The sequence below is a fragment of the Pogoniulus pusillus genome, chromosome 8 (genome assembly GCF_015220805.1).
Source record: "Pogoniulus pusillus isolate bPogPus1 chromosome 8, bPogPus1.pri, whole genome shotgun sequence".
Classification (NCBI taxonomy): domain Eukaryota; kingdom Metazoa; phylum Chordata; class Aves; order Piciformes; family Lybiidae; genus Pogoniulus; species Pogoniulus pusillus.
The window spans coordinates 12,707,194-12,723,305 of record NC_087271.1 but is presented as its reverse complement, the minus strand read 5'-3'; the positions used below and the strand labels follow the sequence as shown (position 1 = coordinate 12,723,305).

Below are 16,112 nucleotides of genomic sequence, written 5' to 3'. Positions count from 1 at the left end.
GGAGAGGAGAAAGGTCTGCTGGAAGCCATGCTAGGATGTGTCTCTTCTTTTGCTGGGATTTGAGAAGCAAAATGTATGTCTTTTAAAGTGAAACAGCTGTGCTTTCAAACCACAGCCTTAGTCCAGGGGTCAGGATCTTAGCCCTAAGGCCTCTGTGAGTGGTGACTTGAAGGAAGCAAAGTCAAAGCCTTCAACTTGCTGCATAAGAGTCTGCCTCTTCACTAGTAAATGTATAAAGATCCACAAAGCAAGAGATGTTGAAAACCTTGGGTTTATATGGTTTCAAAAGCAGGTTCCCAATGTGGGATTTTTTTTTTTTTTTTTTTTTTTTTTTTTTTTTTTTTTTTTGCATTCAGTAGCTCTTTAAAATAAGTGGATTTTTATTTCCCTCTAAGAAATTCTTACAAACCAAAAAGCTGCCTTGGTCCCAGAAATGACAGTACCGATTCAATCTCACTTACAGGGCAGCAAAGGGGAACAGATGTTGAGGAGGCAGAATAATGCTGTATTTTTTAATTACTTTTTCTCACCTCACTCCAGAATGGGAATTCATTTTTACAGTGGAAATATTATTTAGCTATACCTGCATTTTTTCAGAAATCCTCAAGCCAGCTCATTGCAGCATGGATGGTAATTGCAGGACAACCCTAGGGCTCTATTCTTGCAGTGTTACAGCAGTTTGAATTTCTGGCTGTGGTTTTACATCCAGAGAAAAGGCAGCTAAGGGCCAGTGTAAAGCACGCAGCACCCACCAGTAACCAGAGCTGAGGGTGCTGTAGCAGGGTGACATCATCTTGTTGCAGCCCGCTATGAGCTGAGCTCTGGGTTCCCAATGCAGCAACAAGCATCTGGTTAGGAGCAGGCTGGTGCTGAGCCAGGCGTCCTGGCACTCCCCTAGATCTGCCCAGCAAAGCCCAATTAAAGAACAGGGTGCTAGCAAGTGGCTGGAGTTAAAAACATATTCATATGCTGGTTCGGATCTGGGCCTGGGGCCAGGCTCAGCCAGGCTAATCTCCACTTTGGTTTCTGTGTCTGGCATTTCCTAATTGAGAGCTCTCAGCCTTCCAGGTATGTAACCAGTAAAATAAAACCCCAATGCACACAGAGCAGTATCAATGCCAGGCTTGAGGCAGAGTCTATTCCACATTCCACTGAAAAATGGACAAAACCAGGTGAGCTGCAGAGGAATTACAGCTCTGTAAAGGAGTGCTTGCAGCCTCAACACTTGAAGTGACCTCTTGCCTTCAGTGAAATCACACTGCTTATCTCAGGCTTGGAAGGTGCCTGGACAGTTCAGCAGAGACTCAGCCAAAGAAACATTCATAGCAGGGATGTCAAAAACATCCTTTAAAGAACAAATGAAATAAGGACTTGAAGAACTCACTCCTTGCTCCCACAGTACCATGGCTTGGTGGCACAGAGTGATTCTTCCTGAGCCAGCCCATGTCACACTCTGGTAAAAGGTGGGATATTCCTGACATGGATACAGTTTGATACATCTTTTTTCCATTAGAAAGAGAAATAAACTGATTTAGGAATTCTTAGCTCTCTATCTTTCAGGATTTTTTTTCCCCTTGGCCTCTTGAAGTGTATGTCAAAGTCTTCATCAGTCCATGACAGAGTTTGAAATGAAAGCAGAAAGGAAAGTGTCCTCCCCTATACATGTCTTTCCCTATCTCTCAGCAGGTCTCAGGCTTTTACTGAGAGAATGTCAGTTTATGTGTTAATGTGATGGTGTGGAGGGTGGTGAGCAGAACAAGGTTAAATATATACACCCAAGCCAGGAACCCTCTTGCTGGAAGAGCTTAGTGGCTCTTAAAACCCTCAAAATTTTTCAGTATGAACTAAAACAATGCAAATTGAAGTTACGTGCTGGTACGAATTGTGTCTGTTCTAGGTTGAAATGTCATCTGAGGTCTGACCCTGAGGTCTGACCTTGAGAGTCCAATTTGCCAGCCATTGATGAAATTTCCACGCTGATTTGGGAGCTGCACAAGCAAGGATGTTTTTGTGACCTGGTGGCACTTGCTGCTTTTAGAGCCAGCAGACTCCAGGCCACCTGGGCCAACAGAAAATGGATGCAACCATCACAAAGGTCTCTAGGTCTGCTCATGCAGCTCTTGGAGCACAAAAAGATACAGCACTCAAATCCAGCCACAGATGCAAAAGGAAGGTTTGTGCAGTTGCTTGGGATGTTGTTCAAGAGGATGGAAAATAAGGTTTCTATTTTCTCTTCATCTGGCCTTGCTCAGCCAGTGTTGTAGCAACGTTTGCTTGGATAATACTTTATTTCTAGGTGGCAAACGTCCAGTGCCATGTTATGCTGTCACATATGCTCACAGGACTTCAATCCACCGGAGAACAGCCTCTGTTTCCTAAATCTGCTCTTGGTAAATGCCTCTCTAAATGACTTCACCGCCTTATAATTGTTCCTGGAGAAAGCTGGCCCAGCGGCTGGTAATTAAACCTCTGGCTGATGGAAACTGTTAAAATGGGTTGCTGCTTTGCCTACAGCGTCACAGTTAAGAACTCCAAAGTCTTTATACTTTTCCTATAAAACACGTGCGAGCTTTATGCCTAGAATATCTGCAGCAATAAAGCCAGTATGGTGCTTTGGTTTTGTTTGTAGCACTTAAAGCTTGGAGGAGAAGAAAGAACTAAGGTTCAAGAATGAGATCTGGTGTTTGTACTTCAAGAAGCACATTTAGTTGGTATCAATGTGGGTTTGGTACAGCCCATTATCAGGGCAGGGATTTAGTTACCAGGATGGATTTAGATTCCTGGTTCCTCTACAGGCATCTTGAGGGGAATTAGGTGGCTACACCTTGTTGTGGAGCTAGCCAGCAATGACTCATTGTAAAATTCAAGCTGAGACCTGGTTCTGCCATCTGGACTCCCTGGAGTTTGAGAGCACTTGAGTCAAGGCTGGATTACAGCTTTTGTTCAGATCTGTGCTCAGTCAGGTTTCCTGCAGGAAGCCGTAACCTGGTCTGAAGGACCACCTGGCATCCCTCAGTCCTAGGCTTACCCAGGGAGAACCCTGTGGTCAGCAAGACCACAATCATGATAACCACACAGCTCTTGCCCTTGACTTGATGCCTGTGACACCTCCACTTGGTATCAAGGTCTGTATCAAAACTGTGATGGCACTTCTGTTCCCCAAATGTGCTCAGCCAAACCCCATCAGAAACACTGGACACCTGCCAGCAAGTGGCAGTTCAGGACTGCTTCCCCTCTGGCCAGGGCTGGTATTTATGGGCTGTATTAGTCACACAGGAGTTGTTAGAAGTGCTGCTGTGATAAGTTGCGAAGTCATACATGGTCATCAGATGATGAGCTTGCTTCTGGAGACAGCAGTACTCCAGAGCCTGACTAATCCTTTACAGATTGGAAATTAGGGATGTGGTTCAGCACTGAAAATGCATTTTTTGCTGATGCTGTATTATTTAATCCTCCAACCCTCTGGACTGCTTCAGCTAAGCCTGGGGCTTGCACCCTTGTGTTCTAGACAGCTTTTTCCCAGTGGGAGGTCAGCTCTTCAGTGGGACTTGTGACAGGCTTAAAGTAGCCACAAGAGCTGTATGGAAATAACACTCGTTTTTAATGGCTACTAGGGGGATATTGCTGTGTACTGCAGGATCTGATCAGTTTATACTGAAGGATGGAAGAATGCGAGTGTATCCTTGTGAACAATGGTGCAGCAGACTTTCACAGTCATCAGTACGGGCAAAATATTCATTTTCATAGCAGATTTCCTCGCAGCAACATCACTGTCATTTATTAAAACACATCAGCACCTAGACCTGCAGATGGCCTTGCCTCATAGCTCCTTCTGTACAAGCCTCAAAGACATGCTGCTCAGGCACCTCACCTGCTTATACCTAATCACAGATTACAACTGACCAGGGGGTTGCGGTGATGCTTATCTGAGCGGCTTCTCTTCCGCCTTTATGTTGGGATTCCCCGAGCTCTCCGTGGCATTACATTGTCAGGAGCTCCCGGGACGTGCCCCACGCAGGGTACTGGGCACAGTCGAGCCGCACAAGCGCGCAGCAGCACTAAGCACCACCAGATCTCCCTGCAGCATCTGTGCTGTGCTGCGCCGGGCGCACGGCGGCTATGACTGCTCGATGGGCACGCTAGGTCTGCCCGCTCGCTGAGAGCCTGAGGCAGCCCTGCCGGCCAGCGGCATGCGGGCCCTGTCACCTCCGCAGGCCGGCGGCTCCGCCGGGGGCTGGCCCAGCTCTGCCTTGCCCGGAGCCCCCGACCGCAGCCCTCTCCTCCCGCCGGCCCAGGCCGCCTCCTTCCCCGCCCCACCGCCGCGCTGCCGGCAGACGCGAGGCCCCCGACGCTGCCGGCCGGGGCTGTCCGCGGCGTTCGCCTGCGGCGAGCGGACGGCACCTTAGGGGCAGCCGCGGGCCCTAACGGCTGCCGTGTCCCGTCAGCGGAAGGAGGAAGCGCCATGGCCGACACCTGGTCTGGCTTCTCACAGGAGGAGCTCCGGCACTTGCGGGATCAGCACCCAGGTACGGACCGCGACCGGGCTCTGGCGGGGGCCGAGGCTCGAGAGCGGGCCGACCGCGGCGTCTGCCCCGGTTAGCAGGAGACAGCGGGGCCGGGAGAGGCGCTGAAAAGCCTCCGGGCCCTCAGCACTCTGTCAGCCTCCGCAACTGCACCTGCCTCCCCTCTTCCTCTCAGCCTTCCCTTCCGCTCAGTGCCCTGCGGCCACACCTCTGTCCGTCCCCTCAGCTCATCCAGTCCATCCCTGCGCCATACAGCTCAGTTTCTCCAGGCAGCTTCTCCTTCTTGTCCCCTGGCCTCTCGCATCCAGGCCCATCTCTTACTGCTTCTCTCAATCTCCCGTCCAGCCCGCTGTGTCTTCACCCGCAACCTCTGTCACATTTCCAGACTCTTCAACTCCTTGTCCTGCACCCACATCAGCCTGTCCACTACCACGCTCATCTCCCAGGCTCCTCTTTGCACAGCCATCACCTTATTCTTCCACATTCTTCACTTTATACATTTCGTGTCTGCCCACCAGATTGCCCTGAGACTCTTCTTTAGCGCTAGATCTCTTTCCATGATTGCTGCAAGAGTTGCCTGACTTCTACCTATGGCTCCTCTTTCAGTCTTGCAATCCAGGTCCTTTATTCCTTGCTTTCCTAGTTTTGAATTGAATCTTTCAAAAGTCCTGACAGTTAGACTAAGAAAACATTTCCAGGTTCCTGGGATTTCCCCCACATTGTCTTCCGTTTACACCCTGTCACGTCTTTTCCTGATGTTCATTTTGCACTAGTTTGCTTGCCTAGAAAAGCTAATTCACAGAGTCTGTCTTAGATCTTAAGATTTGGGTTTAATCCTGTTTCTGTCTCTCATCCACTGACAGATTTGTATGAACCCTTGGAGCAGCAGCATCACCGTCACACTGTGAATAAGACTCGGAAGCAATTGCTACGAGAAAAAGCCCTCCAGCAACAATGTCAGAAACTGGGACTACAGGGTGGAGCAGCCTCTCTTCCACCTGAGCAGCTGCTTTCTGTACCAAACACCAAGCCTTGTCACCCACAGCAGCCTGTGCCACCACCTCAACCTTCTTCATCAGGAGATCGCAGGCAAAGTGACAGCCGAGACCAGCAGAAGGGAGTGGCATCAGTAGATCCCTGTAATGGCAATGCCAGTGCCCAGACCTGCCCTGCAAAAGCAAACTCCAAAGTGGAGAAAAAGAAAGTGGAATTGTTAGTAAGTTGGTAAAATCAGGGTGTGGGTTTTGTTATTCTACATTGATTTATTCTTGTGTTGTGAAGTGGACTTCCCTGTATCTAATAGGAGGCCTTTAAAGATTGTGTTTGCTTCCTCTGATGAGCAGCTTTTTTTTTTTTTTTTAAATCTCTAGCTAGTTTAGACCTGAGTCAGGACCAAATTCCATAGGGTAGGCAATGCAGACATGCATTCTGCTGTCTTCAAATAATTTCCTGTGGTATCAGGACTGTACCTCATAGAGCACCCAAGGTGTAGGACAGTCGTGCTGTGTAGACAAGCCAGCAGCCACAACAAAGCCTTTTGAGGAGTAGATATGCTGTAGTTTGTGTATCTTTTTGTTCTCTTTTATGAGATTGCTCCAGATTTTTTAATGCCCAAAAGTGTTGGTAAGGAGGCAAGATGTTAAATTTAAGCAGTTCTCTGTGATTCAAGATGAGACCAATTTCAAGACTCTCACCCTGTGCTTGAGCCTGAGGTGGGGTTCCTGTCTCCATCTGAAGCACCAAACTGATGCATGTGAGAGAGACAGGAAAAAGTACTGAACATCACTCTGGGAGTCTGACTGAATGTGCAGTCGCTCAGTTTGTCATCCACAATTCAGATGGTAGCCTATAAAAGGAAGCTGCTGTCAATGCTAGAGAGGGCAGGTGTTTTCAATACAACATATTACTTTCTTTTACCTGTTCACATTTGTTTTGCTGTCTGTGTCCAAATGCCAATTTTCCTGCTTTTCCATAGTGGCCAAAGCAAACTGTGAGGGGCAGTTGCTTGAGTTCCTGTGCAGGTCCACGCTTTTCTGCCCAACATAATCACCAAACACTAGGTAGCCACCAAAGTTCCATGCATCATTTTTATCTCCCCAAAACAGGGATCATCATCAGCTTTTCCAGTGTAATGTGCCAAGCCTGTAGGATCTCGGAGATGATTGAAGGTGCATCCTACTGGAGAGGCAGGGCAGTCAGCAGCACTTGTGCATGGATGCAGCAACTGTCTTCTCTTGAATTCAAAACTCAAAAGAGTCCATGAGTTTTCCTTTGGGTGAGATATGCCTTGAGAGACTGCCACTGCTGGACATGCTGCCTGCCATTTACCTGCCCAGCTCTGCAGATAGTTGTCCCTTCACCAGAACAACATAACTTTGAAGAGCATTACCAAATTCCTTGTGTGGGCCCACCTCAGCAGTAGTGCTGGCTGTTCAGCTTTTTCCTGATGGTGAAAATACAGACACTGTTTGACTAGGGAGAAGACAACTGAAGCTTTGTAGAGTTTTTAACTCTGTGGGAAGTGAATGACATTTAGCTGCAACAATCTCCCTCCCACCCCCCAAAAAAAGTCTGCTAAATTTGTCATATCTCATGCATTTGAATTTAGATCTGACTAAAAGTACTTCTCTATGTGAGGTTTTAGGGATGGGGTGATGAGGAGAAGCCTGAAGAAATCCTCGTGTTCAGAAATGATTGCTAATCTTCGCATTGCCAAGTTACTTTTTAAGCTGAGACTTCTTGAGAGAGAGTATGAAGAGCACAGTAGGGTGGAAAAGCAGCAAATCAGTTTTTGTTTCTCTTTAGTCCTGCCCAGTTGTGTTGATACAGTTTGTTCCCTCTCACCTGAAAACTTGCTTTCCATTCTTTGGGGCTGGCTGTATCTTTTAGTAGGGGAAATGGAATCCAAAGAACTGTTTCCCTGCTGGCAAAAGTGGGTTCTTGTTTCTCCTTGTTGCTCATTTTCATTGTAACTTTTACCAGCCTTTCATTCGCATCAATTTAATTACATGTATCATAAAGCAAACCTGTGAAAGGATCTGTTTTATGGGGAAAAAAAATGTCCAAAAAAGAGGCTATGTTGGCAGACCGAGCAGATGGTGGCTCGTAGCAGCCGGTAAGAAAGTTGAAACTGCTTCTACCTAGTAGGGAAGCACATCATTTAAATGAAAAATTCCATCCATATCTGAAAAAGTGCTGTATGCTCTTTCTGCCAGCAGAGCTTGCTTGGGAAGATTTTTTGTTCTGATCAGTAGATGTCATCTGGAAATGCTATACTGGTCTAAATGACTTCTTGAAGATGATTCTTCTTTCCTCAGAACTGAAACCTGTTTATTATTCCTTTGACTTTTTTAGTTTGCTGCAGGAAATATGAAGGCAAATATTTATTTTATCTGGGGGACAGGGAGAGAAAGGCATTTTCTATTAATTTTGATCTTCTGGTCAATGAGCAGGCAAGAGAAATCACGATGGGAAATTCTCCAGCAAGAGCAGCGGCTGATAGAAGAGAAGAATAAACGCAAGAAGGCACTCCTGGCCAAAGCCATTGCTGAGAGGTAAGGGGCTGTGTTGTAGGAAGAGATTGCTTCTATCTGCAACCAGTTGCATGTCTTCTGTTAAAGTCCTACTTTTTCCTCTCCTCTGTGCTGTGTATGTGCTGCTCTGCAAGTAAGCAGCTGTGACTGACATTTCCCTTTGATGACAAGTGCTGGCTAAGAAGCTGTGCTGAAGCTTTTCACACTTCCAAAGCTGCAGCTCTGTGCACAGATGGAAAAGTTATTATGCAGTTCAAGGATTAGCTGAAGTCCTTCTGCTTGTTAGCAAAGGCATATTCAGGAAGGTGGTTGAGTCACCAACCCTGGATGTGTTTAAAAGCTGTTTGGATGTGGTGCCTGGGGATATAGTTTAGGATTTACCTTGTAGAGTAGGGATATCAGTTGGACTTGGTGATCCTGAAGGGCTTTTCCAACCTGAGTATTTCTGTGATTCTGTGTTTGGAAGTTAGAGTACTCAAATGCCTGTCCCTGTTCTGTTCTTAATTTGTTTTCACTGGATTTAAGGAGAGTATTTGATTCCTAAGCTTTGAAGGGTAACTATCATAGAATTGTAGAATGCCAGGTTGGAAGGCACCTGGTCCAACCTTTCTAGATAACACCATAATTTAAGTGAGATGGCCCAGCACTCTAAGAACCATAGCTGTTTCTGCTTGGGCTTTTGACTCTCTGTTACCGGTACGTGAAGTGTTGAAAGAGAAGACAATAAGCCTTAAGAAGGTACCATTGTACCACTGGTGGCTTAGGAGTTATAACTATGCACATGTTCTCACAGTTGTTAGCTCTTGCTCTTCAGGTGACTCAGCTTTAAGATGTTCTACAGTGTTGTCCACTGAACTAGTTTAAGACTGGAGGGGAAGGCAAGGTTTGTAAAGAATATTGAAGCATCTGGTAACACTGTGTGAGGGAAGGAAGCTTTCAGGCTCACAGTGCTCTCCCAGACATGATGCATTCTGACGAGAAAATCTCTTGGGTAGTTTAGGTGAACGTAAGCCACTACTGTGCAGAAGATTCTCTTTGAGGTTCTGCAGATTTTGCTTGCCTTTGCCAAGCAGAGATAAAACACAAGCACATTTCTTCCGAGTTACTGTAGGACAGCAAATGTGGGTGTGATCACCAGGCTGGCTTCTTCCTCCTGGAGGCAGAGCATGAGGAGAGGAGGATTTGGAAGGTAACAGCTAGGGAGTTACATCTGGTATTCAAGGGCCTTCTTAAGGCTACATTCAAACCTACAGGATGACTGTTTCTCTCCACCTGCACCAGGTGGTCTGAAGAGAGATGATGTGAGTGCCTGCACATTTAGTCTTGCTTTCAAGTGCATTGGGGTGTACAGCAGTAGCTGAAGAGTGTGGATTTGCTGGTGGTGATGAATGACAGCAAAGTGACCTGGTGTAAAAGCTTGTTGAAAGTTAGCTTGCTTAGGAGGGAAATCCATCAAAACCTGCTGCCCTTAGCAACGTTTAGTTTTCAGAATTTAGGAACAAATAGACTGAGTTGAAAAACATTACATAAGGCTTGATTGAAATCCTTTGTGTTTGATGTAAAATTTTCCATTGACTTCATTGGGATCTGAGTAGGCCTTTGGGGAATAATTGTACAAAATGGAAATCAAGCTTAGGTTAGGTGACTTTCTGGCCCCTACTAACTGGGTTTCTTTGAAAGGGGATATTTGCAGGGCTAAATACCCTTCCCCCTTTCTCTCCCCCCCCAAGCTATTTCCTGTTTCCTTACACTGAGAACTACTTAGATACAGCAGCTTCTTGTGTGTTTCCACAGTGAAGAAACACAATCCATTTTAGGCACTTTGATTATAGTCATTACGTAATTTTGCTGTAGACCTTTAATAGCAGGCATTTTAGATCCCTGTGGATATTAAAAAAAAAGATCAAAAGTCTTAAACCATAAAGGAGAAACCTTATGAATAGCTCTTAAAGAAGTTAGTTGCTTTGCAGATGAAATGGGACCCATTATGTCAAGAAGGGAGGCTTGAAGAGAAAAGGGAAAAAAAAAAAGGCATCTTCCTTTTGCAGGTCCAAAAGAACTCAAGCTGAAACAGTGAAACTCAAAAGGATTCAGAAGGAGTTGCAAGCTCTAGATGACATGGTGTCTGCTGACATTGGCATCCTGCGCAACCGCATTGATCAGGCCAGCTTGGACTACTCCTATGCCCGGTAAGTGCTAGGCAGGGAGGGAGGAGGGAACAGCCTTGCCTGAGTGGAGGGAGAAAATGCTGTTTCCTGTCACCAAAACAGTAATTGAGTTCTGTCATTATAATAATGTGTAGTTAAAGCACTCACAGTCTGGGGGGCTTTGAAATCTTGAGGTAAAAGTGTGCTTTTTATTTCCTAATTTTTCCCTTGGACTCAGAACACTGAAGTAGGCTTTCTGACTGCAGGCTGTGCTTTCCAGCTTGCTGCTGTCATGAGACATACTTACTGCTTTAACTGTGCAGATGTCCATAAGCCCTTCTTTATTGTTTCAAGGTTGTTTATTTCTTCTCAGGGGGAAAGAGTTTTGGGGTTTTTTTAAATCCTGAAGTGAAAGTCCTTTTTCAGGAAAACTTGTTGATGACAGCTCTGGTCCTGTTGGAATCAATGGGACCAATTAAGCTTAAAACACATAATGTTGTTGAAGTGCTTTTGGAAATGACACCAAAAATTGAAGAAAAACGCAAGCTTTCACCCTTCACAATGTGCCTTTAATCACTCTGGTTCTGATCAGTTCCTTAAATGCAAGAATTTAATCGGAACACCCTATTAGCTGTGGGTAAGCCACAACATCAGTAGATCAACATCAGCATGTTTATGTAGCCATTTAATAAAATGGAAATGTTTGGTTGAGGTTTTGGTTCATGATTCAATGTGTTAAATATGTATTTCTCCTTATGGCTTCTGCTCTATGTTGACCACAGGCCAATAAACATGGTAATTAGTCTTAAAACAAATAGCAGCAGCAGCCACAGCTGAAAAATAAGGACTTCTTTTATGTAATTATCATTTGAAATCTCTCAGATTCACCACAGTTTCAGCAGCTGAGTGCCTGTGAATCCAGAATTTCATATCAAGAGGAAAAACATTACAATGTTTAAGTTTGGTTTCTAAAGCCATTAAATGCTCCCAGAAATTTCCTTCCCAAACGATGTGTCTTCTTGACATGCTCAATGTCAAAAGAACGCCTAACACAAGCGGCTCTTACCTTTGGAAAGCGCTTTTTAAGTGAAGATAACAGAAGTGAATGCTATCCGGCCTTTACAAAATACTTAATGACTTCCATGACCTTTGTAAGTCTTTGTTTTTTTGTGAGGGAGGGATCTGGAAATGCAAGTTAGATACTTTTCAGTATTGTAGTTTTTAATGCATTATGGGCCAGAGCCAATTTACTTCAAAGTGGTGTCTTTTTAAGCATTTTCTTCTTAGCTCTTGCCTTGTTTAAAATAATTTCATTGAGTCAAAAACTGCAATATTACATAGTTTTGAACACTTACATAGTTAGGGCCATCTGACAGTTGCTGTAGAATGGAATTATTGTCAATGTGATATGAAGAATATGCATGAATTCATCCCAAAGATTTAACTGTGCAGAAGATTCCATAATGGCATTAATCTTTTTCGTTTCAGATATCAGATCAGGGAAATCTTAACTACTTTGTTTGTTTGTTTGTTTTGTTTTGTTTTTTTTGTGAGGGAAATGTAAACAGACATCTTCTGCCCACTGCAGACAAAGTTTTGTAATTATTATAGAAAAGGATATATTTGGGAATGTTTGTCTTATTTTCTTCTGCTTTCCTAAGCAAAGATCTTTCCTCTCTTTCTGTTACTTTCTTTAACCAGATATTTGAAATCTGCTGTTCTAAACCAGCTGGAATCTTTATTCAACCACTTCACTAGTACTAGTTTTATGAGTGCTCTCTAAGGTATGTTACATAGTCATTTTGCAAAAGGTTTTGCATATTCCCTTTCATGAAGATCAAGATTGCATCTGTCTTCATATCTAATCAGAATTAATATACAGATTCACTGAATGCGATGGAAGATGCATCACTAATGTGGATGCCAACCATTAAGTTCTGAGGATCCCAGATGTGTTAACCTCAATAAATATTTTGAATATTTCCTTTTTATTGTATTTGTCATGGCAGGAAGTGCAAATTGGCAGGAGGTGTGTGTCAAGGGGGTGCTTACAATAAAACTCTACATCTGTTGCCACACCAAAGTTGTGCTCACTATTGATGTCATATGCTGTGCAGCTCATGGTTTTCTGAACATAGCTATGGGTGGCCAGAAGAGAGCACTTAGAGAGCAGATCCAAGTGTAAATGTGTCTGGCACCATTGTAACCTCCATATCTGTTGGGTGGATGGTTGGATTAAAAGAAACACAAAGCTGGTTTGCAGTGTTTCAGCTCACTTGGCAGGTGTTCATTCGAAGTGTGAAAGCACTACAAGTTCTGATTCTGCTGCTAGTGATGCATCTTATAAAACAGGCAGTCAAAATGTTTGCTTGTTGTTCGACCTGTAGATTTCAAATGAGCAAATGAACTCTTGGAATACAGCAGTAGTGGAACGTAAAGTGTCAGGAGGAAAAGATTTCATCAATTCACACTTATTTTCTTCCCTTTTTCTAATGTGGCAGCATGTCATGACTACCTGGCATAATGCATTGCAGGGCACGTTGCGTTTCGGGGATGCTTGTACCCATTTGTGTGTGAAATTGTGGAATGCAATGAGAATTAACCCTCCATGAATGCTGATGGTTTTGCAGGAAGCGGTATGACAAGGCTGAGTCGGAGTACGTGGCAGCCAAGCTGGACCTCCAGCACAAGACAGAGATTAAGGAGCACCTGACGGAGCACCTGTGCACCATCATACAGCAGAATGAACTCCGCAAGGCCAGGAAGCTGGAAGAGTTAATGCAGCAGCTGGAAGTGGAGGCAGATGAGGAAAATCTGGAACTTGAGATAGAGGTGGAGCGGATGCTGCAGCAGCAGGAGGCAGAAGCAGGGAGACAAGCCAGCCGGTCACACAGTCACGCTGGGACAGCTAAGGAAAGCCCCACTCCCAGTGCTGCAGTGTGTGAGACTGAGCATGCCAGCCATGATGACATTTCTACATCTGAACAGTTGGTTCAGCCTCAAAACTCTGGTACCAAATCCCTCTCCAGTGTGGACAGCCAAACTCAAGCAGTAAATGTGACCCCAGGAAGCCCCCCAGCTCATTCTGCTACATGACTACTATGCTCAGATAAGCCAGCTGGTTATGATACACTGTGGGCTTGTGTGCTGTATGCTGTATCTGGGCTTCTGCAGTGCTTATTATATGCACTTAACTATCTTTTAATACTGTTTTTAAGTGTTAAAACCAAAAGGTTCCCATTTGGAGTTACCCATCTTTCATCATCATTCTGGTTTAAATTCATGTTCTAACATCCAGCTCTTCATAGGCCTTTGTGCCTTCCTGAAAGAGGATATTTGAAAGCCAACAGTAAAAGTTTTTTCCAAAGGCTTTCAGATAACTGGTCCAAGCAGTGATTCCTATCTACAGGAGAAAACACCACAACCTGGTCTGCTTCTGAACATGTTCTGTCCCCTAACAGCTGCAGTAGGATGTTTGTCTTCCTTTGTATCCACAAGGGATTTAGTTTTCAACAGTTTTTAATCTGGGAAACCCAAGTGCTTACTTTAATTGTCTTTGTAGCTGATTTCTTTTTCCTGTACCTGATTTAAATGAAATTTGCTTAATGAAGCAAATTTCAAAGTCAGTTGTAATATTCCCCATTCCCCACTTTGCCTATTTCTTTCAGCTAATGCTATATCAGTAATTAGCCAGGGATATTGTAATGGATAATCCTTATAGTATATTTGCAGTCAGCTATTTTTTTGCATTGTATTCAGTGCATTTTCTTGCCTGAAGAGCAGGTTTGTACCCCACAAGAAGTTCAGCTGGTTTGCTCTGTTGCTGTTGAAAGGCTTTAAAAGCTATTCCAGGTGGAGAGAGTCTCAGGAATTAAAAGAGAACATAGGAAAACCTCCCGTGGACTCGCTGCAGCTGCAAACCTTGGGGACTGCCTCCACAGTTACCTGCTCTGCAACAAAGGAAGGCTGCTTCCACCGTGGAGATGGTGTCTGCAGTACCTGACCTGGGCCTGTCAGTCACAGTTTATGAATGAGTTATTGAATGACAACATCAAAGTCTATAAATGGGATGTTGATTGTCCCTGTGGCTTTAACAGTGGAAAACCACATCACTACATTTCATTTTTATTCTCCTAATAAATCAGTACATCTTCTGCACGGTGTGTTTACATTCAGTTGTGATACCTGATGTTGACACGTGTCTGAGGCTGTTTTTCCACAGGAGGTGATAAATGACAGAATCAGATATGTCTTCTGGCAGCTTTCCACTGTGTGAAAGCAAAACCTCAAAAAAGGCTGTTCCAAAATACAGACATGTATGAAGCAAAGACACGGCAGGATACAGCTTGGCAGGAATCTTTTCAACTAGCCATGGCCCAAGGCAGCAGTGGAAAATCCCTTCTGATGCCTCCCATACACAGGAGAAAGAGGGAAAATCTGTTTCCTAGAGAAGCCACTCAATCAGGACTGACTGAAATTAGAGGACTCCAAAGTAGCATTGGAGATAGATAGGCAGTGTGCTGTGTTGCCAGCATGCTGCATTCCTGGTGATTTTGCTGGAAGATCTGGCCTAAAAGCTGAAGATGTGCATGTGTTGTGACAACACGGTGGCTGACAGCCTTTGCTCTGTCTGCAGTTGCAGAACAGCTTGTTGCAACCTGATGGTGGTTTTCAAAACTGGATACCAGTAAGTGCAATAATAATTTAATTGTACCATTCTTGTTTCCATCTCCTGCAGCTGTCCCCAGTTGCTCCTTAAAAGATTCTAAGTTCTTGTGAGTAAGGTCTGTTCCTCATTACAGTTTTATTCAGTTCATCATGGGACATGCAGGAGAGTGTCTGACAGAAGACTAGAATTGTCATGGTATTTACAGGAAGCACATAGATAGCATTTTGCATAGAATTTGTGGTTCTTTAGCATGCTAAAATAGTCCTACTGATTGCACCTTGTTGTCACAGCCAAGGTTATTGTTTGAACTCCTCAGATAAAAAAAAAGGCAAAGAATTTAAGTCCGAAGTTCTTTTTGACAACTCCTTAAGAGTATGAGTTTCCAGAAGGGAGTAAGTTTATATCCACACATTACTTAGAATTATTTAAAAGGGGAGAAAACTTGGTAGTGCTGGTGCTATTTCTGCCTGCTGGGGAAAATGCTGCTGTTGGAATCAGCAGTTTCTGTTCTCTTACAAGTCTCTCGTCGAAGTTCTGGCCAGTTCTATCTGTCTTTAACTTCTGAGCTTGCAAAGTGAAGTGTGCTGGCTGGAAGCCACGTGAAACAACCATGTGCAATACCAATAAGCAGTGTAGCATTTGTCCTCTCTCCCTCTCTCTAGACAGGGAGCTCATGAGTTAACTTGTTTGATGTGAGTTATGAAGCCTTTCTGTGACGTGTGACATAAACCACTACCATGGTGTCAGTTCCACTTTGGAAGTTCACAAATGTTTTGATGGGTGCCAGTGTGCTGGTTTAACATTCCCCTATGCCGGAGCCAAGCAGTCCAGTCGTAATTGTAACAACATGTGTGCTGGTCAGAAATGCTAGGAAATGATTTTGGTGCAACAAAAGACTTGGTTTGGTTTCTTTTTCCCCCCCCTTATTTTTGCTTGAAGGGAAAAAAAAAGTTGAAATTGAAGCTCTTCAGGCAAAAGCCATTTCTACCTTTGTAGTAGCTGGTGGGTCTTGCAGCACTGGGCTCTGCTGTCACTGGAGTGCATGGAAGACAGGTGTGCTGTCTGCTCAGCCATCGTGTTGTGTCTCTTCATAGAAAAGGAAAAATGACAAGTTCAGCATAAATCAGGTCAGGTTTTTCAGTAAGAGCCTCTTGCAAAGGTAGCAGTCTGAATATGAAGTGTGCTGGGGTTGAGCAGCCATCGCAGAGAAAGTAAAGCAGTGTGTGATGTTTGACAGTCA

The 16,112-nt window shown here is 44.4% G+C and overlaps 1 protein-coding gene across 3 annotated transcripts; it reads left to right on the top strand.

The window, feature by feature from the left end:
- The first annotated feature begins 4,418 nt into the window (after nucleotides 1–4,418).
- GORAB (golgin, RAB6 interacting) lies at nucleotides 4,419–14,361 on the top strand. Of its 3 annotated transcripts, XM_064147280.1 has the most exons (6): nucleotides 4,419–4,526; nucleotides 5,387–5,735; nucleotides 7,976–8,077; nucleotides 10,105–10,245; nucleotides 11,905–11,987; nucleotides 12,834–12,921. In XM_064147280.1, exons 1-5 carry the CDS (start codon nucleotides 4,463–4,465, stop codon nucleotides 11,984–11,986), a joined length of 738 nt encoding a protein of 245 aa, XP_064003350.1. In that variant the 5' UTR covers nucleotides 4,419–4,462; the 3' UTR covers nucleotide 11,987; nucleotides 12,834–12,921. The 3 variants fall into 3 exon arrangements, with proteins under 3 accessions (XP_064003350.1, XP_064003349.1, XP_064003352.1); XM_064147279.1 differs by lacking the exon at nucleotides 11,905–11,987 and having other exon boundaries at nucleotides 12,834–14,361; XM_064147282.1 differs by lacking the exons at nucleotides 11,905–11,987; nucleotides 12,834–12,921 and having other exon boundaries at nucleotides 10,105–10,249.
- Nucleotides 14,362–16,112: the final 1,751 nt, after the last annotated feature.

What these genes read in the sequence shown, in the direction of transcription:
- GORAB (XM_064147279.1), top strand. Translation starts at nt 4,463, where the DNA reads ATGGCCGACACCTGGTCTGGCTTCTCACAGGAGGAGCTCCGGCACTTG. An exon ending in CTTGCGGGATCAGCACCCAG is followed by an intron (nt 4,527 to 5,386) that starts GTACGGACCGCG and finishes ATCCACTGACAG; the next exon opens with ATTTGTATGAACCCTTGGAG. An exon ending in TTGGACTACTCCTATGCCCG is followed by an intron (nt 10,246 to 12,833) that starts GTAAGTGCTAGG and finishes ATGGTTTTGCAG; the next exon opens with GAAGCGGTATGACAAGGCTG.